This window comes from Equus quagga, chromosome 8 (genome assembly GCF_021613505.1).
Source record: "Equus quagga isolate Etosha38 chromosome 8, UCLA_HA_Equagga_1.0, whole genome shotgun sequence".
NCBI classification, from domain to species: domain Eukaryota; kingdom Metazoa; phylum Chordata; class Mammalia; order Perissodactyla; family Equidae; genus Equus; species Equus quagga.
The window spans coordinates 26,285,869-26,310,124 of record NC_060274.1 but is presented as its reverse complement, the minus strand read 5'-3'; the positions used below and the strand labels follow the sequence as shown (position 1 = coordinate 26,310,124).

Below are 24,256 nucleotides of genomic sequence, written 5' to 3'. Positions count from 1 at the left end.
GCATCCAGTGAGCAAAATCTGTTTTTCTGAATTTTCCCATATTAGGCATATTGTGCATTATACTAAGCTGTTAAACTTCCACAAAAACAGAATTTTTTGTTTCATCTAATGAAAGACATCACATTGATGCACTGAAACTTAGACCATAAAGCTCTCGACAACGGCCACGTAAAGTTTTTAATTCATGTCTTTTTAATATGAGCAAGTAAACATGACAAATCCTTTACAGTCAATATGGACATTTTCAAAGGCCCAAAGTACTCAACTTGTGTTCTGTTTATTATCAACCTGCCTATGAGATTGACTGGTTTATTTCTACCTCATAACCCCACACACAGTATTTTTCTCCAGAAATTCTTTGACTGTAATTACACAGAAATGTTTCATAAGCTAATGAAAGCCACTAACCCTGGCTCTCCTGCCTACATGACAACAGTAGGATGACAGTACAAGGACAGAAACCTAAACGAAGGTGATTTGCTAAGAAGAAGGTTCTAAGCGTACTAAGAAAGGCCTCTTTAGATTACTGACACCTTATGATCCTGGAACATAGAGCTTTCGGACCTAGTTCTGTTTCCCTCCATGCTTTAAAATTGTGTGTGCAGATATAATTCATTCATTCTTTAATTTTCAAGTGTTTATTAAGCATCCACTTTGCATCGTACATCATTAAAAAGTCTGGAAAAAGAATGATATACCAAAAGGACCAGGACCTGCTGTCATTACGGCAGGTTAAATTTTTTACTGAGAACACACCTTCCCTGTCTTACGTCTGCTCCCACTTTCCCCACCACTACCACCACTATATATAGGGCCTCTTCACCTCCTAGAGTCTGCTATTCGACAACTGGACACAAAGCACCTCCCAATGAAACCGTCTATGAGAGGGTATCCACTACACATCTCTTATTTAACCATCTGAGCACCAGGCTCCATGCTGGGCCTTATGAGGTCACCTAAACCAAGACGCAGCTTAGGTTGTCAAGAATCTCACTGAGATGCCCCTACATTTCAGAATACGAAGGAAACAGGAAACAGAGCATGATTTTCTAGGCCACGGCTTTGAGTGGATCCTCATATTTGCAGAGAAGTGAGTGACAGGGACTTGTTCTCTCAATGGGTTGTCAATACTCAAGCTGGATGTGGCTACACTAAGGATGATTTCTCTGACATTGAAAATCTCAGTGGCTGAGTAAAGGGGCGAAATTTCAATGTTTAGCAAAGACTCTAAACTTCGGAAATGGGTTACAGCAATAGACTGTAGAGTTCTCTTCCATTGTTGAAAGGAGTTCCCCGGAGATTCACGTTCTCCAACAGAAACTGAACCTTCGGGACTTGGAGGCAGTGGTTCTGAAACATAACTTCAGACCGGAACCCCCTGGGTAGTGTAAAAACACTAGTTTCTGCACCCCCTTCCTACACATACTGCCATATGTGGTCAGGGTGTGGCCTTGGCATCGGGATTTTAAAGCTCCCAGGTGACTAACGTGTAGACAACATTCAGAGTCACTGTTCTGAGGTCTTGGGTTTACCCTTATCAGTCATCCAAAAAACTCAGAATTAGAAATTTTTCCCTGGTCTAATTTCTTTTGCCTTGTAGCCTAATGATGGAGTGAAAGCCCTGAGAAAGGAGCTCTGAACTCTGACGCAGAATCACTGGGGCTTGAAAGATGTTTCTGAAGACTAAATATTTGAACCTCTGATATTTAAGACAGGCTCCTTCATGCCTTTGCTCTATCCCTCAAATATGGCCCAGATTTTGTGTGTGTGTGTGTGTGTGTGTGTGTGTGTGTGTGTGGGACAGAGGGAGAGAGAGAAGAAACAAGAGGTTAGGAAATTGAGAAATGGAGAGGATTCTAAAAACAGCCCCCTACCCCCCGACCTCTATAGACAGTTGAGGATTTTTAATGCCCTGGACATCTGAAGACAATCTGGCAAACTGGAGTCAAGCTGTTTGTCAACTGATCAGTCAGGCGGTCATGATTCTGTATAGTCACAAGACTGCTGGGAAATCGGAGGTAAACACCGAAACAAAACCCAGCAAAACGTCTTTGCCTCAGAGGCTTGGAGACCATTGGTTAAGTGCACAACCTGTGCCTGGGCATTCCAAGAGAACTCCCCTCTCAACCCAGTTTACAGGCATGATAAAAACTGTAATCCCTGTCAGCAGAATGATTAATGTCCCTGATGGGTTTAAAGACAATATTCTAAGCCAATTTCAGATAACATTTTTATTTCAAAACTGGCCTCTTCTATGAGGTGTTTGTGCCACTTTTATGGAACACATCAGGTTGTGCCTGGTGTAATAGTTATTTATGCAGTCGGCCTACCTTGTCACCTACAACAGCTGGTCACCAAGGGGAGGACGCCATCCTCCTCCTTGTACCTATGGATGCAACACAACATTGCATAAGGTGGGCAATCCAAAACATTTGTGAATTTGGTCTCTTTATTTTAATTGAGTAATAACCGAATCTGTCTCAAGTAAGGCGCATGAGAGGGGAGCAAAGGAATAAGAGACAGATGGACACAACATTCTTTACAAAAGCCTAAAAGCTTTTTCTCATATTGACCCATAATTTGCCAAGAATCAATTCTAACCAGATTTTCTGGCTTCCACTTTAAGGTGAACATAATTTATACTGCTGGAGCTTTAACACAGATACTCACATACCTTGAAAAATGTCTACGCTCTTAATGCACCTTGGCAAATTTATCCTTAGTTATTAAAAATCTAATATATGTATTTTTTCCCAGAAGCAATTTCAGAAAAGGTTTTAAAATTCTGCCTTAGTATCAAACATTTATTGTAAAATTTGGAAACCAAAGACAGTATTTCTTTCAAAGGTAATTTCACATAAGTGCTTACGGCACTGAGTTTCATTTTCAAAGCACAAACAAATGCACATCTTAACTCCAGGCCACTTTAACTCGATTCCTACTGTACTCCAACAGCACCTGAGCCCTGAGGTTTTCTCCATCTCATGGAAATTCCAGGCTCAGCTTGACAATCTTTTTCTCACTTCGATTAAAGAAGAAGAAAAACCAAAGAGGGGATGCAAAGAAAATAAATGCAAGGTAAGTACATCTTACACTTTTAATATCTGAAATATCTGTACATAACTCTATGCATAGAAAAGCATCAAATACATATCAGAAAAGTAGAAAGATACGAGATGAAGCAAACCAATACAGATCATGGTAAAAGATTCCATGAAGACAAACTGTTAAAAATAAACACATTAAAAAAGAGACAAAGATATTACAGACATAATAAGGAGAGAGGCAATCATCTCCTTTCACGTGAAATCAGAATATTTTATTATTCTGAGCAAAGTGACATGAGGTGCTTTTTCCTTTGACAAAACATAGTCTATTGACCGTTCTTTTGCTCCTGTAATAGAAAACTGCTTATCCCACTGCAGTCAATATAATTAAATGAATAATCAAACTATATAATAGTATCATAAAGATCTCTTCATTTACCCTTCTTTAGATATTGAAATAAGAACACAATGGCACAGGACCTACGCATTATCAGATCCCCCAGAAAAAATTATATATAATTGGGTTTTCACACCAGTCCTATCGGCAGGAAAATGGAATTGATGCAATTATGTTGAACAGTGGCAGGAAGCATGGCTTTTAAGAGAATCAGCTTAAAGAAAAAATCCCAATTGCATGTTTTTAAGCTGTCAAGACCCCAAGTTAAAGCTCGGCCCCCCGTGCCAGCTAAACCCTGCTCGACTCTGGAAAGTAACCTTCTGAAGCCGTGCCAAGCCCTGGGCTTGAAAACAACACCCTAATTGGTTTCTTCTAATAAAACTCAAAATGCTCTTTTGGTGATGATAATACACTCATTGTTTTATTCCAGCTCAATGTTCTGGTCTCTTGGAATGTTCAGAGTATTACTGTTCAGGGAAAAGAAAAGAACGAAAATACCCCATGAGCCTGAATTTATGGAGCGACAAGCTGGCTGGATGGACCAACAAAAGTTGAAGCCTTGATGCCAGAAAGAGGCTTCTACTTAAACCCAGATTTGTGTATTAATAGCAACAAGACTTCAGTCTCTTCCCAGGTCTGCACCGTTATGACGCCATAATGTTTAGGTGGGAATACAGAAGTAGGTCGATAATGTTTAGGGAATGCTTAAGGCTTTTACTGGCAACTGACACAAAATAAATTATCCAGCAAGTCTTTTCAAATGAAAGGATGATTTAAGTCATGAGGTTTTGTTTTTTCTTGAATTATGACAGTATATATTTAAGAGAGTGAAAAAGTTATAAAAAGAGCTCCAAAATATTCACCACATCATATCATCAAAACTTCTACAAGCCTGGTCATCATCTTAAGTTTCTTTATTACAAGTTTTCAATTCGGCCTATTGAATGATTTATGTACATATAGACATAACTCTAATTCCATAACGAAATTCAATAAAAATGATTTATTTTATACAAGCCAATTTTAAAATGACTTTCCTACTACTGACTTATTCATTAAACAGGTCCCTATGTTTAGAATTACAGTTCCATTGGAATTGTGTTTTTACATGTAATAGTCTCAATCATTCAAGAGACCCCAAGGCCACATACACTACTTGTACCTGACCCAAATAAGCAAGGTCAGGAACACCAGGGGCTTCCACTCCCCTTACTCTCAGTTTCTAATTTTGTTCGTGCTGTGGCAAATCTTCGGATCCCCTGTGTTCATTATCAAATTTCAGTAATGAATGAGGCGCCCTCTTGGTGCACTTCACACAGTTTATACAAAGTTTTGTCTACTCACAAAAGAGAAAAGGTCTTTTCTAATCTAAATTTTGTGAAAAGAAGATTTCAGAAAACAGAAGCACATAAGGAAAGATTATGTTTCACATGCTATAAATGGAACTCGCTAACTCCTCAGCGATCGATGCTAACTATAGTAACAAAGCAACTTGGGTTGCAAGACTCCACTGGCTGTTAAAGGGGCAAAACGTAGTGAACAAGGTTAGGTGTGCATTTTACGGTGCCTTTACATAGGATCGCCCAGTTCACTTCCAGCACACTCCTGTTACATGTACTAAAAGTGCATTACCTCTCTCTGACAGGCTGCTATTCAGCAAGCCCTTGTGATCCCACTCTTACCAGCCATCAGCAAGGGGAGGGAGGCAACGCTCAAACACGTTAAGTCACAGAGTGCCCTTTTCTGTTCCTCAGCCCACTTGCACCAAGCTGTTACCATACATCTAAATGTTACAGTAGCAATTTAAGTACTAAAGTGTTCGCCAAGCTAATTATCCAATTACTATATTATAAATTTGTGGTATTTGAAATTGTAAGGTAAAAACATAGAAATAACACATTTAAAATGATACCAAGAATATAATAGCTTTTTTATGACTTCTCAGTTTTTGTTATATGCATTTAAAAGAGAATATTCACTTAGGAAAGACCAAATTGGTATTGAGATAGAACGGATCTTTACTCACAGAGCAGGCGTCGTGTGTGTGTGTGTGTGCAGACAGTGCTGCTCTTTTTACTCACATATATATCCCCCCTCCATAATTGACTCTATCCTTAGAAAGTGAAATTCTATACTAAGGAAAGATGTTTTTCATGATGCTAGACTCCACCAAAAAACTGTTAGAACTAATAAATAAATTCAGTACAGTTGCAAGATACAAAATTATTATACAAATATCTGTTTCTATACACTAACAACAAACTATCAGAATGAGAAATCAGAAAACAATCCTATTCACAATTGCATCAAAAAGAATAAAATACCCAGGAATAAATTTGACCAAGGAGGTGAAAGACTTGTACCCTGAAAACTGTAAGAAACAGATGAAAGAAACTGAAGAAGACACAAATAAATGGAAAGATATTCCATGCTCATGGATTGGAAAAATTAACATTGTTAAAATGTCCATACTACCCAAAGCAATCCACAGATTTAATGCAATCCCTATCAAATTCCAATGGCATTTTTCACAGAACTAGAACAAGTAATTATAAAATTTGTATGGAACCACGGAAGACCCTGAACAGCCAAACAACCTTGAAAAAGAAGAACAAAGCTGGAAGCATCATGATCCCTGATTTCAAACTATATTACAAAGCTGTAGTACTCAAAACAGCATGGTACTGGCACAAAAACAGACACACAGATCAATGGAACAGAATAGAGAGCCCAGAAATAAACCCTCACATATATGGTCAATTAATTTACATCAAAGGAGACAAGAATATACAACGAAGAAAGGACAGTCACTCCATTAAATGGTGGTTTGAAAAATGGACAGTCGCAGGCAAAAGAATGAAGCTGGCACATTATCTTGCACCATCAAACACCAGCAGGGTCACCTATGGCAGAAAGGTTTCAGTGGAGCTTCCAGACTAAGACAGACTAGGAAAAAGGACCTGGCCACCCACTTCCAAAAAAACTGGCCATGGAAAACGATTAATAGCAGCCAGAAGGTGAGAGAATGGTGAACAAAGCCCTGGCAGGGTTCTGCTCTGCTGTACACAGACTCGCTAGGAGTCAGAATCAACTCAACTGCACTCACAACAAAAAGCTCCTTGACAGCAGTCTTAGCGATGTTTTTTAGACCTGGCTCCAAAGGCAAGGGAAACAAAAGCAAAAATAAACAAATGGGACTAAAGCAAACTAAAAAGCTTCTGCAGAGCAAAGGAAAGCATCAACAAATCGAAAAGGCAACCTACTGAATGGGAGAAGATATTTGCAAATCATACATCTGATAAGGGATTAATATCTAAAATGTATAAAGAATTCATACCACTTAATATCAAAAAATAAATCCAATGAAAAAATGGGCAGAGGACCTGAACAGACGTTTTTCCAAAGAAGATATACAAGTGGCCAACAGGCACATGAAAAGATGTTCAACATCACTAATCATCAGGGAAATGCAAATCTGACCTTACACCTGTCAGAATGGCTGTTATCAAAAAGACACTAAGTGTTGGCAAGGATGTGGAGAAAAGGGAACCCTCCTGCACTGTTGGTGGGAAAGTAAACTGGTACAGCCACTGTGGAAAACAGCATGGAGGTTCCTCAACAAATTACAAATAGAACTAACATATGATCCAACAATTCCACTTCTGGGTATTTATCCAAAGAAAACAAAAAACTAATTCAAAAAGCTATATGCACCTCTATGTTCATTGTAGCAATACTTACAATAGCCAAGACATGGAAACAACCTAAGTGCCCATCAATGGATGAATGGATAAAAAATATGCAGTGTATATATATATATGGGAATACTACTCGCCCATAAAAAAGAATGAAATCCTGCCATTTGCAACAACACAGATGGACCTTGAGGGCATTATGCTGAGTGAAATAAGTCAGACAGAGAAAGACAAATACAACATGATTTCACTTATATGTGAAATCCAAAAAAACAAAACCAAACCAAACCTGGACGCAGATACAGAGAACAGACTGGTAGCTGCCAGAGAGGAGGGAGACTAGGAAGGAAGAGAAATGGGTGAAAGGGAGTAAGAGGCACAAACTTCCAGTTATAGAATAAATAAGTACAACACTGGAAATATAGTCAAGAATATTGTACTAACTCTGTACGGTGACCAACAGTAACTAGACTTATTATGGCGACCGTTTCACAACGCACACAAATGTCAAATTACGATGTTGTACAGCTGAAACCAATGTAACGCTGTATGGCAATCATCCCTCAATTTTAAAATAATGTTTTTCATGAAAGAATTCAGCAGCCACTTTTTTACTACTGTTACTCCTACAGAGACTCAAGCTTTCTTTTTGTGAGGTCAGCAGTGTGACCCTCTTCTTAGAGGAACAGCAATTATCTTCTGTAAAATTATACTGCAGAACATATATATTCTGTAAAATATATTATATATATTAGGGACTGAAGAAGGGGAAAATGGGATCCTGGTGCACACAGCACATCAAATGAAACTCTTGACTATAGATCAGTAACTTGAGAAAGGCAAGACACGGAAAGTATGTTTATTAATCTACGTGAATCAGAGACAAATAAAAATGTGAATTTTTGGTATTTATGAATTGCCTCTATCTTTTGAAAGAGAATGTACAGGCATTTCTAATGTGGTGTTAAATATATTTAAAGTCTGACATATAATATTCTATAAATTATTGCTAAAAATCAGTCATTAATTAACACTTCAAGGTATATTAAAGCCAGAGGGTTGTGCATACTCTGTGAAGCAAATAGCATGGGGGAAATTTGTTAATACTCATATGAATGGCCTGGCCTTTCTCCAGATTTTGTAACAGGCATCTGCAGAGTTATCTGATTCTCTACAAGGACAGATCACAATTAATTTTCCTCTTTTGACCTAATTTCCCTTTTCTGGTCTTGGCTCTGCCACCATCAACCTGCAGGTCTTCCACCAAGACACGTGGCCTCTCTGGGCCTCCACACCCACCACTTCATAGGCATCCTGTACCACACAAGACAACACGTGGAAATTCTCCAAAAGGGGAAACGCACTCTGCAGAAGTGACGTATCATAGTCGAGTGCTCAAGGCAGTGAATTTCTACTGACTGAGAAGGCAGGGTCCAGACGACGGAGGCCCCTTGGAAATGTAGAAGATCCTTGCGTCTTCAACAGCTCAGAACGTGGCTCGGCGGCCGGGGCAGCCCTGGACCAGCTCGCGGATCAGCCCTGCTCTCCCTCCACCTGCCCTCTCGCCAGCTCACGTTCTGCCTCAGAAACATCTAGCCCTCTGCACCTTGGTTTGACATCTGTTTTCCTTACAACAGAGGTCCTCAGGAACACATAATGCACACGCAGGAGGCACCGATTGCCGGGATGAGCCCAAAGCTTGCGGCTCTCTTCTTCAATACTTTTGTTTTTTGACAGTAATGGAGCTAAAACCTAAATAATAGTTCTTTACACCTTGTTATATAAAAGATATTTAGGAAATGGGAAATTGAGTGTGTCTCAGTGCTATATTTAGTTGACGCTGCAATGGTACCCATAAAACAGAATACCTGAATCCATCTTTTTCTCTTTAAGATGAAGTAGGCCACACTGAGCCTATGGAGACACACTCTGATAAACTGGCACAGCGAGGCTAGGAGAGTGACTAACAAACTTTCTGTAGTTGTCCTTTGCCTGAGCTCAGACGCGCTCCCACAGCCCACAGGGAGGCCTCACCCACAGCAACACAACAAACACCTTCCCGGGGAACTCCCTCATCCTCCCCTTGATGAAGCTGAAATTACAGGGGGATTTAGGGCTGGCGTAGAGAATGAATACTACCTCCTTTATTTTCAGGAAAGCTTCATGTTCTAAGAGAAAAGTGAAGGTGGACTAGACACCTCTAACACGATACAGCCAGCTCAGAGAATGCCTTCCTGAAAAAACATCCTTTTAATTTTGATGTTTTTTGGAGCTTAAAACTAACACTAGCAGCATCTACGGAAATGGCTCTGGAGTCTGACCGCTTGTGTTTTAATCGTGTCCCGTTCCGTCCCTGTGACCTCGGGCAAGTTACTTTCTCTGTATCTCCATTCACGAAGATAAAAATAATGCCTGTTGACAGTATGACTAGAGAATTAGATGAGATCACATGAAACACTGAGGTTAGTGCCCGGCACAAGGGCAATATGAACGTTAGTGATTATTACAACAGATACAGATAAACTACCAAAACTACTTTAGCAACACAGAAGACAAAACAGTAGCATACATCTATGAAGAATGGAAAATGCAGATCTGGAGTTCTAGGTTTTTCTATCAAAACCGCAAAGAACGGCTGTATAACAAATACTTTTTCTCCACATGTGTGAACATCAACATATCACATATTTGATCCACATGCGGCAGATTTAAAATAAGCTACCTAGCATTCCTTATGCCATCTTCATTTGATGGAGAGTTCAATCATAAATGTCTACACATATCTATGGATAATCATGAACATGACACTTTTTTTCATGGTATTGCTTTGAATTGATCTCAATGAACATGGCACATGAGCTCATGCCTCTCACTTCAGATCACCACAGCATCCTTTCTTTGTCCCCAGTTGCAGGAATCGCTTACCATCACAACATCATCTTGTGGCAACAGAATTAAGATTATTAGAATCTGAGAAAACTCACCTAGAACAAGAATTACGTTTCTATGACAGGAAAACACGGGTTTCCAACTTTTTCCTAAAAATCTCTTTAAAAATATCTACAGCATATCAGGGAACACATTTCTATCCTAATATCTCCAAGAGACATTCTTTGCAATACTTAAAGCTTCTTTCCTCCAATTCAAGGCTATGAAATGGATTTTGTCTTATTTTGACTACTAGAGTCCTATACCAATAGATATTATAGAGGAAAATAGACATATGGAATCTCTTGGCAATTTCTTCTCATCTTCTATTCCCGTTGTATTTTATGACGGTTTCAACTTGCTCTTTGCATCACAAATTTAGCACTGCTCTACTTAAGGCTCCTTAAGGTTTAGGTAGCATCAGCTCACACTCGCATTCATGGTTCCCTTCCTGATTTCTATGACACTCTCAGGGGGAAGAATGCAGACAGCTTCTTAATCACACAACATGCCTTGTTGAGTTTGGGTTCATGAAAACACGCAGGTGTTATTTAAGATGCTTAACTGTCATTTAACTGAAACCATCGGAAGGGGAACGAAAAGAAACTAGAGTAACACAAGTTTTCCCAAGAACTAAATATTTCAGAAGATTCAACATAACCAGAGTGAGCATTCTGCAAGATTAATGGAGAAATCAAGAACCACTGCTTTATTTTTATCTCTCAGGCGACCGTGAGACAAACTCTTCTCAGCAAATGTGCCTTGTCATGCTAATGCTACCAGTGTTCATAAGGAGGCGATTTATTATTTGGAGTTTATTGTTCAATACAATTCTTCAGCTTTGGGGTTCAGCTCGCTAGTCCACAGGGGTCCTTTCATGTGCTGTTTAACTAACTCAGCTTCTTGTCAAATGAGGCAGATATTAAAGGACGTTTGTCAAATGCCATCGTCTTTCATTTAAATATTATCAATGACCTGGAGACTTACAACTTTATTAAAGAAAATTCAGCACCATAAGAAGGCAAAAAGAATCACAAAGTAAATCACAGAAAGAACTGGTAACCCTACACAGGTCTCTACCGTTAATATACTTGTTTTCCAATGCAACTCACACTGACATTTCTACGTTCTTAAACCACTGTCATGCTCATGTAAACGTAAATGAAAAACTCAACCTTGGGCTGGAAAATTGGCCAATATTAGCAAAGGACAAATGTATCCAAACAGTAGAAACTTTTATAGTCTCTTAATCTTTTAGCTGCCATTTTCCTTTTAAGTTTTAGGCAATTTACCCACAAGCTTAAACAAGGTGAGAGCAGTTAGGAGTCTTTACTGTTCTAGTCGACACAAGCAAAGACTCAATAGCAGTCACAGACAATTGGCTTTTCTGCCATGCATTTAACTATCAATGAATTTATTTTTGTGCTGTCATAGCTTGACAAGTGCTTTAAAATATTTGCATGGGCACCTTGACAACTCATGAGAGTTCTGACCCCAAAGGAAACATGAAGTGGAGCCAGGCGCTGCCTGTTCAGTGAAATGCTCTTCAGGCTTGTGGAGCCTATGTGATCCTGGGTGCACCTGAGTGCTAGTCGACCTCTTTATTTCAGGGTATTATCTCACCAGACCTAAAAACATATAAACAAAAACGGTAATCCAGTATTCATCAGGATTACTTAAAAAGTAATGTCTGATAACTCAGAGGTTTGTCCTGTAGAGACGAACACCCACATGAGCGAATTATTGTTTCTTTGGTATCAGAAGCAGAGCTGCCATGTAGTTCTGGGTGAGCTAACTTCTGAATTGCAGTTGATATCCAGTCTTAAAATACAAACAAGGAACTGTGCTACTTGAGTAACCTGATATATATCCTCATTAGCTCATGTAAGATTAACAAATCCAGTAATTAAATTTCAATTCAAATATTAAGGTCTATCAGTTTCTTCACACACAAAGTATTCCAAAGAGTAAATATTCCTGAATACATTTCAATTTACTCATCACAGGCATGGGAAAAAAATCTAATACAATATTTAATAGCCATTGCTTTAGGAGTATGTATATCACCTACGCTTGGTATGTCTACAGATATATTTCTATTTGTATTTTATTTTGTTTACAAAGCTCTATGGACATATTTATACAGATATTCTTCACATCATGGTGCAGAAACAGATCAGAAACTATCCCACACACCCCTCTTCTTGAGGTTTACAACACTCTTAAATGCCCCAAGAGTGGCCAACGGTTGTCTACAACTTCGAGCCATGCTTATGCCATGACGATCATAAGTAAACCAAAGAGACTGGGTTCTTATCAAGCTCAAGCTCATCAGAAAAAATAGGACTTAAAAAAAAAAATCTTGGGCTGGACCAGTGGCGTAGTGGTTAAGTTCATGTGCTCCACTGCAGCAACCTGGGGTTCATGGGTTCAGATCCTACGTGCAGACCCACACACCATTCATCAAGCCATGCTGAGGCGGCGTCCCACATACAAAATAGAGGAAGACAGGCACAGACGTTAGTTCAGGGTTAATCTTCCTTACGCAAAAAGAGGAGGACTGGCAACAGGTGTTAGCTCAGGGCCAATTTTCCTCACCAAAAAAATAATCTTAAAAAAATAACGCATTTGGGGCAATAAATACTTTAACAGTTTAGACATATCTAGGCGTGCTAGCATAGACAGATGCCAACGGTATTAAGGATTAAGATGACATCTCCAACAGCCATCAGTCAAGGCCCCATGAAAGGCTGAGTATAGAGGAGGCCTCTTCCCTCTAATACTGGAAAACTAGGCTCCTAATAAAAACACACAAAAACTCTCTGACAAGAAACATCCAAAATTTACAGAGGGGACACGTCTGTTGGGGAAGGAAACAATAATTAGAAGGAGATTGAGAATTAACCAGAAAAGGTTAACTTAAAAGTTGAATTCCCAGAATACACTGCATTTTTAGTGTATAACGTGGAAAAAATTTGGAGGTAGATAGAAAACACTTGACCATCAGCTATGTATCAGGGGATGGATCCTAAAGCCATCTGCTGGCAAAGTAACAAAAAGTCCTCTCTCCAGCTGGTTACATACTAGCACTATGATGAAGAAACGAATATTCCATTGCATTCTACCCAGTATCTGTCATTGTTTTAAATTAATCAGAATCACTGAAGGGTGGTTGTGGTGTACCAAGGCTCTATTAGGTGGGGAGGTGGAGTGGTAAGGGGTATCAATATTTACGTTAACTCCACATTTATTGAGCAATAACCAATATCAGTCTCTATGCTAAGTGGAGGGGAAGTGATCGCAGCACAAATGAAGACCACACTTCTGCCCCACAGAAATCTACAAACCCTAACTCCGACACAAGCCCTTGTGTGTTGTCACAGGATGCACACTACACACCACACAACACACTTTACAAACGTCATTCATTTAATTTTCAAAACAGTTCTATGAAGGGTGTTATTCCCATTTTACAGATGACAAATCCTGGATGAGGGAGATGAAGCACACCCAGAAAGCAGAAGGCAACCATGATTTAAAACTGGTTTTGCACGACTCTGAAATCCATGAGGTTTTGAAACTTGTTTCTCCAGCTTTGTTGTTCGCTTGCCCAGGTCATTCATACAAAATGTTGTGGAAAGCATCGAAGGGAATTATCCTAGAAGACTTCCTCGAAGGAGGTGATATTTATAACACAAAATTCAGCTTAAATATCATGTAATATATTTACATGGGCAAGAAGGGGTCTTAGAGAAAATGTAGTCTGATTTGTTTTTTATCTGGTTAGGGGAACTGAGGTTCTGATGAAATTTCAGAGTTAATTAGTGAAGAATCACACGTTGAAAACCCTGATATTTTTATTTCCATGTAAATGCTGTTCTTACTTTACCACATTGCCAATCGAATGTTCATACATTTATATACATATATATAAAAATATATGTCTGTTGAAACTTATTTCCCAACATTTTAATAAAAATTTCCCAGAGGCCATTGGAATCACGACGAACATGTTCCCCACTTAACTATAACTAAAATTTTGTCGGTATTTTTCATTATAAAAAAAAGATAAAAGTTACATACAGACAAAATCCTTTTTAGAACAAAGATTATTCCCAGGAATAATCAAGGATATTTCAAAATGGAAAAGAGATCAATTAAGGAGACAAAACCCTCAGTACCTAATAACAGAAATTCAAAAACCTCAAGCGAACACTGATAGAACTGAAAAGAGAAACAGACAAATCCATTATAGTGGGAGAGTTCAACCTGTTCTGCCAGTAATTCACAGAATAAGCAGACAGAAAATCAGTAAGGATATAGAAAACACAACAAACTATCAACTGACTGAATCTAATTGGCAGTAATGCAACACTGTGCGACCACCGCAGAATGCACATTCTTCTCTAGACAGACTACATTCCCTTTTGTAAAACGAGTTTAAATCAATTTTAAAGAATTAGAAGCATATGATGTATGTTCTCTGACAAGAAACTAAACTGGTGATCCATAACAGAGACATACATTAAAAATACCCAAATATTTGTAAATTACACAACATATTTCCAAATAACCCATGGATAAAAGAAAAAATAACAGGAGCAGTGAGAAGACATTTTGAACCCAGTGAAAGTCAAAACACGTTTTATCAAAATATTTATCACAATAAAAGCAGTGTCTCAAAGGAAATTTATAGCATAACAGCTTATATTAGTAAAAGTTCTCAAACCAGTGACCTAAATTCCCACACTGAGAAGTTCCAAGAAGAAGAGCAAATTAAACACAAAGCAAGAAGAAACAAGATAACTGAACTTTAGAGGATAAATCAAGGAAATATTAAACAGAAAATAATAGGAAAAAAAACAACAAAATGAAAAGCTGATTATTTCAAGAGATCAATAAAATGGAAAAACTGAGCTCTAAACAGATCAGTCAGAACATGAAGGAAGCAGACACAAATTATCAATATCAGAACTAAAGATTACTATATCTTCTTTATCCTCACTCATACGTGGAAGATAAAAAATAAACAAACAACAAACACACAGATACAGAGAACAGAGGGGAAGGGGGAGGAGAAAGGAGTATGGGGGACATTTGTATGGTGATGGATGAAAGCTGGACTTTTGGTGAACGCCACGTAGTCTATACAGAAACTGAAATATAATGATGTGCACATGCAATTTACAAAACATTATAAACAAGCATTATCTTAATAAAAAACAAAACAAAACATTACTACAGACCCTATAGACATAGTGAGGACAATAAGCTAATAGTGCGAATAACTTCACGTCAATAAATTGAACATCTTAGATTCAAAAGCTGAATTACTAGCTGAGAAAGCAATCTTATTATAAGAATCTACCTCATTTTTAAACAGAAACAATATTTCACACATTTAACTCAGCAATCACATTTTATATCTGTTCAAATATAGACAATATTTCAATTTTTTCTGAAGCTCAGAAACTTTTCTTAAAATTACATGCAACTGGTATCTTTTATCAAATTATAAAGTATTTATTCCTTAATTTGTAAAATACTACATGCTAACATCTCTGCCAGACAAAGGCAGACTCTTTTTAACAAAGCATCCCATTGCATATTAGTAAGCAAAACAAGTTTTGTCTATTAGATATGTAGCCTTGTCTTTCCCTCTGACCCTTATAGATTCCAACAATTTTCTAGGAAAAAAATACAATGACAATAATGCTATGAAATGTGGGTCTGTCAAACTATTGGATTTTTTTCCAGCAAAAATTCAACTTAAACAAAAAGCATCTCCATGAACTTTATATTCATAGGAAAAGCTATTTGGCATAAAATGAGAATTATAAAAGTTACAAAACGTGCTGTCTAAGGAGCCACAGTTCTCTTAACACGCAAGATTTAGCTAGCACAAATGTAACTCATTAAGAACATCTGAAGTGCATTCTCCCATAGGAGTGATGACCATCTGGTTGACCTTGCGCTAGACCAACAGGGAAGGCAAATCTGTAAATCACTGTTTCCCCAATGTTATCTCCATCACTCCACAAGGAGAAGGGACGGACCCTGGATGGGAGGACAGACCCCTCGTTTCACACACCTTTAAACTGACTGTGATTCCTCACTGGACTGTTAGGGACATAAGCCTGAGAGGACTCTTCTCAACCTCCACCCGAGAGCCCGACAGAGCAGCAAGTCATAGTGACGCACAAGATTCCAAGACACACGAGCCAGGAGGCAAGGTCACTATGAGAGAACATCAAGACACAAACGACCTCTGCCCGATGTAACTCGAAATTACCAGAATTTTCTCAAAAGCACCTTCCAACTTCTGATTTTCGTTTGCTAAATAGTAATAGATGTTCTAAAATATGAAATAAATGAAAGTATATATTCATACGCATTTAGATTAATATATAATTATATACATGTCAACCTTGGACAAAGCTCTATATTTTGATCACAAGACTAAACCATTCTGGAAGAAATTCAGTAACCTACTCAGTGGGATACTGGGATGAGTGACCATAAAATCAACGAGAAACTTTAAATAATAAAAAATTTGGAATAGGCATCTCAAGCAGGTACACAGTCAAACCTCTTATGAAAATGACTACAAATTAATGACTAAAATTTATATATTTTAACAACTATTTTTACCCAAGTTACTTTTCCTATGGAACTTTGCCTAATACATAGTTCATTTTGGAGGTTTCTTTTTGTACTAATTTAGAAATTGTGGAATTCATTAAGTTTATTCTCCTTGTTGACATATCTCTAAAACGGTATCCAAACTCAGTGATATTCTCTCTGTCTGATTATTTCCTAGTAAGACTCTTGGAATTATAGAACATTCAGATGAATTGATTGATCTGAAATCAATCAATTCTTACCTTATTATGCTGTATTCTACTTCGTCATAAATTAATGTCAGTCTTACTCTGCATGAACCTGTCTTAAGTCTGAGAGCATTTAAAATATTAGACATGTAGTATTTAAAAGCCCATCATAACTTCCAGTAACTCCATACAAAGCAGTTACCACTCTACATAGTATTGAAGTCTGGTTTTAAAGGATTGTATTAATTAATTTCCTCTGTAAAAGATAAATTTTAATTGTCTTCTCAAATATAGACTTGACTTATCCCTGGTGACACATTGTTTTTAATATTTACATATTTTGGGTTAAGTTTAGAATAAAAAAAGTTTGGTTAGCTTTGATGGAACACAGAGAAGAGATTCAGACACCTCATCTAGGAGACCACTCCATCTTTCTATACGCTGAGAGAAATACAGAAAATAGGGGGACACTGTACTATCCTTAGCGCCTTTCTTTTTTATTTAATTAGATATTTCATAGTCTTCAACTTGGGAGAAAAGGTGTGAGCACACAGCAAGCTCCTTTAGGAATTTAAAAAAAAGGACAGTTCAAAGGGCCTGTTTTTCCCTTCCTCACCACTTAAGTGGACAGCCAGGGTGTCAGGGGAACGCCTGGCTTAGCGCCTAAGGAGGCATCTAGAAGCTCCCACACTCTAAGTCCCAACTAACCCTCCCTCAGTGCTTAAGATGACCTTGGAGAAAGCACTTGGTGAGTTAAGAAAGAAAAGAAAAGCCCAGCCATTTGACTGATAAGCGTCAGTCATACTGCTGTTTGAAATTCAAGATAAGAGAGTTTCAGAGACACTTTGCTATAGGAAAGTCTGAGTATACCGTTTCTCAAATGAAAACGAAAATATGCCCACTGACACTGAGGTTCATGCAGAGACAGAACTGAAAGAAGAAATAAAAATCTAAATGACCCTGACTGACAGGATGATCTTGCTAGTCCACTTCTTATCCCATTAGTCCCATGAGAATGGGTTACGTGACTGACCGATTACCATCTGTAAGTCGTCTGAAGGACATACATTAAAACTCACTCACGCACTTGGTGAACCACTCCCTCACAGGACCTGACACCTTTCACGCTGGCGAAAATTTGAAATCACACTCGTTTCCCTAAGCTCTGAAGATAACCTCTGTACTCAACAGCAATCAGAAGCTTATTTCCAACTATTCTTTTAGGTCCTTTTCAATTAATTAGGAGATGGTGCCAACCTCAGGAACTCCTTGTGGAAACAAAAGGAACACCATTAGAACAACATAAGAAGAGGCCAGTTTGAGGCTAGGGCTCAAAACTTATCGGGAAAATTTTTCAGTAATTAAAGCTGCATAGCTCTTTCTGCTGGTGAGGACTGGCAAAGAGGGGCTGTTTCTCAACAAAATGAAGTGACTATTAAGATCCTAGGCTTTGAGTTCCTCCTCATCTCCCCAGGCATACACATGCAAACACAGAAGAAACTTTAAAAAGGGCAGAATATACTCCAAGAATTTTCATAAAAAGATGCAATGGAGGGCTTTTGTGTCTTTTAACCAATCATTTAAAATAGCCATGTCATCCAAAAAGCAACCCAGTAAACATTTTTTAAATTAATCAATACTCAACAAGATTTTACTGTCTTTAACTTACTAATTTTTGAATCTGGAGAAGAAAGAAAAAAAGCCTTCAAATAACATTTTTTCCCAGAGTGTTTATCAACTTTCTTACCATCAAATGTTAAATAAACTCTTGCTTGGGGCTGAGTTGATCCTTTTACACAGAGAGAACAAACAAATGCTCCAACCAACACGCAAATTGCCCGGAATGCCATTTCTTCAGATTTGCAAGTTGATACCCAAGGGAAAATACCTTTCAAAGAGAGATAACAAGTTTGTTATAATTCATTTCACATTTGAGAAGCACACATTCCCCCTACACACACAAACCCAGCAAAGTAGACAGAGCTCTATTCACAAAAGACACACATGAACTTCTCCGTCCTGCTAACAGTAGGAGGTGCTGGAACTTTGCTTCTCAGACCTGAAAAATCCTAACTTGATTCATGCATGTCTGGAAGTCTTTGCAAAAAAGAAACTGTTTCATCTTACAGCAAAATAATGATAATATTAAGGCAGAACAAAGCAGCCCAAAAAAGTTATTGATTCCCAAAGGCAAACCCAATATTTAAACTTGATCTTCTCTCTAAAAATCATATTACATTGAAAAGACTTGAGAAGGTACCAATAGGCATTAGTGGATGAAAACTCTTTCCACCATAAATATGGTAGGAGGAAGGAAATCCCACATGGACAGTCACATGCACCCACACACTTCTACATGCATTAGCTCTTTCAGAGTATGGTCTCTGAAATGGGGTTTCCACACATAAATCTCTCTCTGCTCAATCCTTGATCACTAAAATCACTCAAATCAGTTATCTGCCAATTTACACAGATGACCATGCAGCTGTTAAATAATGATACAGATGAGGTAACCATGGACTCGTGCCAAGTTCAAACCAATGACCTAGTCCTGAGCACTCCAGTAAACCATGTATCCCCCAGTGCATATTCAAAATAAATCAACCACAAAGTGGGCTGTCAAAATTGCAAAAGATAAATCAGAGAGACAAGTATTACTGTTTGCAACTGTAGCTGTAAAATTTATACATGTTATTACCTAATTTCTGAATAGCAAGGAAGATCAGGTACCATGTAATCAGTGGCCACAAGATGCAAAATAAACTCAGGACCAAAAAAGAAATCCCACCATTTTGAGTTTAGCATAATTATACAATAAGATGGCACGACAGTTTAATCTAGAAATTCATTTTTACAGGTTACAATGCTGATCGTCAATATCATGTGGCTTCTAAAATTAAAATCTTATTAATTTTATTCAATAAAGAAATGCCACTAAAAAGTGAAAAAACTGCTTCATTAATACAGAAGAAAACACGATTAAAGTGAAAATGCCATTTGAAACAAAAATTATAAGTTCATTTCCTAGATGGGACATATATTATGAGACAGAAAAGTGTATGCCTCTTTTACCACACAGATGGAGGAAACCCTAGGGATGTTTGCGTTGGTAATTTTCAAAAGAAACAGCTCCTTCCTGCTTCCACAACCCCTTCACCCTGTCATCCCTAAATTAACTTAGAAGAAAATTGATTTTATGGGGTGACTTTCCCTTAGTAATTTGCTCCCTGGTTTTGTTGACTTTATAATAAAGTTAAAGACCAAAAGAAAAAAAAAGCTATAAATATGCCTAACTTTTGTCTCTTTATTAAGCAGGCTCATAATACTTACACATTTTTACATATCGCTATCATCAGTATCTTATCTGATATGTCTCCCCAAAGGGACACATTGCCACAAAGTGCAAAGAATAACACTGGAGATGAAACGACAGGCAAACGCAGCGAGCACCTTCAAGCCCACCCAGAGGAGAGGAGCGGCCGGAAGACAAGTGTCTGACACGCGCCCCCCCCCCCCCCTTTTACAACTTCTTCCCTTTAACTCACTTCGACCTGCTGCTGCTGTTTGCAGTTGTACCCATGGAACGCTAACATCCCGTCAGAAAAGGACTCTTTCCTGTCCTCTGGAACCACTTTGCCTTAGAAGGCACCGAAACGCGCAGCTTTACACTCCCCGCAGGTGTCACGACCTAAGAGCCACCGGGGCCGGGCTCCGGCTCCGGCACAGCGCGCGCTCTTGGGAAAACGTCCAGACCGAGCACACCGGTGTGCCAAAGTCGCACAGGAGACCCAAAAGTTCTATCCTGCGAAATCTGTCGCTGAAAATAAGGGCTCCAGCTTACCGAGGCGGGAAGAGGTCGGCACGGAGAAGCCCCCACTCCGCGGCGCGCTCGGCTCCGCGTGCGTCTGCGGTCCTCTCCCCAGGAGACCTCACTTTCTGGAGCGTGCCGGCCGCGAGGCGCCTTCGTCCCTCCCCCGGGCTTCTTTGTACGGGAACCCGCGGCACCCAGAGCCCCGAGCCGTCTCCGAGGCGCTCGGTGCGGCCCCTGCGAGTGAATGGACGGCGGCCGGAGCTGGCGAGCGCGCGGTGTCCGGTTTCAGCGACGCGGCGCGCGGCGCATCCCCGGCCCGGCGCGCCGGCCGCAGCTCCAGGGCGCGGCCCCACCCAGAGCGCGCCCGAGGGCGGCCGAGCCGGGGCGGCCGGGGCCGGGGGCGGGGCGGCCGGACACGCGGCCGGACACGCAGGGACGCGCCGAGCGACTCCCGCGCGCCCCGAGCGGGTCTGTGCCGCAGCCCCGGGGAGGCGCGCAGGCTCGGCTGGGCGGTGAACATCAAAGCGCAAAGCTGTGGTTTTGCCAGAGAGGGATCGCTGCCTCCTTTTAAGGCAAAGGGATGCGTTTTTAAAAGGGCACGAGTCTTGTCCTTTTCCTGCAGCGAATTTTCTAAACCCGGTAAAGATAAACCAAAGATCTCGCGGCAGAAGTTTATCCCTCTAATGGGTATTGTTTCCTATTGCGTTTTCTTAATGTCCCGAAGGCAGGAATTCTGTTGACCTCTCCACATTGGCTCCCATCCAGTACCCTTCTCTCCGGGATACTCCCCAAACATAATTACAAGACCTTATTTCGCAATTTTCTGCAGAAAGGCTGTTCTGAATTATGCCAACAGATAGAAGCTGACAAATCGAGATGTCAGGGGTATATTTAAAGCACGATTTTCAGATAGACTGTTAAACTCTGGAACTGACTCTGATCCGGACCACAGTGGACCAGAGGTTGGAACAGCGGGAGAAATGAACTTCGACCCCCGGAACAGGAGCGGGTACCTGCTCGCGCCCAGCAGGTGTCACTATGCAGAGGGACCAGCAGTTGCCTTTCTCCAGCTTGTTCCTTCCAATTTTCTTTATGAAGGAAAGCGGATCGCTGAATTCTTATAAACTGTGTCACAGAAAACACGCTGAGAGTGCGGAATCCCCGCCGGAGTGGGACAGCGGAATGAACCCTCGGGCGGGAGGAAGCGCAGAAGTGATGACCACTCGTCCTCCGTGGGTCTCAGCCCCACCTCTCCTGTCCGGTGGACCTAAAAGTGTCTCCAACTCTTTCTGATCCGCCGAGATGCGAAGGCATCGTGTCAAACAAGAACGCAAACGTAGGAGTTCAAAAATTAGATTCCAGGGCCAATATTATCTTCAAACATCTATGTTTATAAAATAAATTCCCAATTCAGGGCGTCTACTATTTAAAAAATTTTAATACAGGGCACGGCCTGGTGGCATAGTGGTTGAATTCCCAAGCTCTGCTTCAGCGGCCTGGGGTCTGGGGTTCAGATCCTGGGTAGGGAGCTACACGCTGCCCATCAAGCCATGCTGTGTCTGCGTCCCACATACAAAATAGAGGAAGATCGGCACAGATGTTAGCGACAATCTTCCTCACCAAAAAAAAAAAAAAAAAATTTAATACAGTTAAACTATATTTTGAAATGATTAGTGCAATAAAAATGTGAGCAGCGCCTTGACATAAGTTTGTTATGGTGAATTTACCCCACAGAACATCTGACAGTATTAAAAACCAGATGCAAACATGAATAAACACCATGTACATTTCTCCCAGACACTTCTGAAACCGATTAAGACCCCAGTTACACACAGACATTATCATCTTCCTACTGACGTCTGAATCAGCATTTACAAATTAAGCAGGGAGGAGAATAAACGGTTAGAAAGAAGACTGATGAGAGCATTAACAAATTATAGAATAATTAATTTAGGAATGTGGAGCCCTTAGACGCTGATGATCAGTAAATCCACGTAAGGCAGAATATACTTACACATTTTGTTTTAAGTTTCAGGGAACTGAGATAAAGAAATGCAAGGTGAGATGCATGTCACGGTGTATTTACAAGGACGTTTACTACCAGACCCAGTTACAAAAGCTCGAGAAATTAGCTCAGCTTCTCACAGACACCCGCGGATCTGGAGACCTCCACAAATAGCTTAGATTTAATCACGGTCCACGAAGCTTGTGCTGCGATCCCCTCCATCATGCCTGAAGAAACCTCTTTTCGATGTATTTAATTGAATAATATTTGCTGAGTGCTGAGGTCTTTACCGTTGGCCACTCAACATGAGTCACGAGAATACCAATCGGCATGAGCCAAGGCAGAGTCAGGCACGAGGGCCCACTGGTGCTCCTGTTGGCCTGAAACTTGGGCCAACAGTGAACCTCAAAGAGTGGCAATGGGTGTCCCTAATAAGACTTATGTCTGTCCCCATTTCTCCAAACTGCTTAGGAGCCCGAAACACCATTGCCAAAACAGGACTTAGCTAAGAAGCACTGGGGGCCGGTGCCGTTCTTCCAGGATGCATCTCTGAGGGTCCATCCTCACAGGGGAAACAGTAAGGGCTACTGAGTAGGCTAGTTCAGGAAAGGGGGACACTAAATGCATAACAGGAGTGACGACACGATCAAATCGAGAGGCTGCTGATTACAAAGTCTGCCCTCATCAAAACATCTTGGCAAAAACATCCAAGTTAAAATACTTAGAATCATTCTCATTAAGATGTTAAATAAACGATGCAACATCTTATACACTGAAATCTCTGTGCCGAAGTGAAGTGGCCTTATTTTTAATATTTTCTATTTTTTGGTGGTCCTGAAAAAGAGCCATTTATCTTAAACCCTTGGACTGACTTGGAGGGAAGTACCCGTCTTTTCTTTATGAAATTGTGCAACTATGAATTCTATATCAAATTTAAAGAAAATGGATTGTTTTCAGACTTTTCCCCATCATACAGATGAGCTGCATAGATAAACTTTAAGTAGAGAATCACAATCCTTCAGAGACTGAAAGTTGTCCTCTTATTGGTCGTAACCAATATTTCTCACGGGAGACCATAGATCATACGTATTCCAGGCACCTTGTCTGTCATACGAATGGCATCTTTAATGAAGTTACTGTTTTACCAATGAGAAGGTTGAAGGTTTGCCCAAAGTCACATGGATAGCAAGTCCTGAAATAGAAAGAGAAACTCAGGTGTGACTCACCCTCCCGTGTGTTCAATATGAACTGAGCGCGTGTCACACAAGCATCCTCTCCTCGTCCTCTAACTCTCCTCTCTCTGGTCTTCTTTCCTCAGCTTCTGGATGCCAACTCTTTCAATTTCCTCGACGTATCTTTAGGAAGGCTGCCCTTGAAATGGCTCCTTACCTTGTTAACATCAGCCTTCCTTCTCCTTGGGTGACCCCAGCTGCTCTGAGACCCAGCCGGTCAGACAGGTCTGGTCCAGAAGCCTGAGTGTGGAACTGCCTTCTGCACAGCTCATAGGCTTTAGTATTTCCTCCATTAAAATCATTCCTTGTTT

The 24,256-nt window shown here is 40.0% G+C and overlaps 1 protein-coding gene across 3 annotated transcripts in view; it reads right to left on the bottom strand.

The window, feature by feature from the left end:
* SEMA3C (semaphorin 3C) overlaps positions 1-24,019 on the bottom strand; it is a 165,017-nt gene extending 140,998 nt beyond the window's left edge. Inside the window, exons 1-2 of one of the 3 annotated variants that reach the window (XM_046669556.1) lie at positions 23,940-24,019; positions 18,645-18,785 (exon numbers count right to left, since the gene is read on the bottom strand). In XM_046669556.1, coding sequence (XP_046525512.1) covers positions 18,645-18,747 — 103 coding nt within the window. In that variant the 5' untranslated portion in view covers positions 18,748-18,785; positions 23,940-24,019. Of the gene's footprint in view, positions 1-18,644; positions 18,786-20,442; positions 20,611-20,738; positions 20,961-23,939 lie in introns of those variants that run through there. The other 2 variants (XM_046669554.1, XM_046669555.1) reach the window with 2 other exon arrangements.
* Between the last annotated feature and the right edge of the window lie 237 nt (positions 24,020-24,256).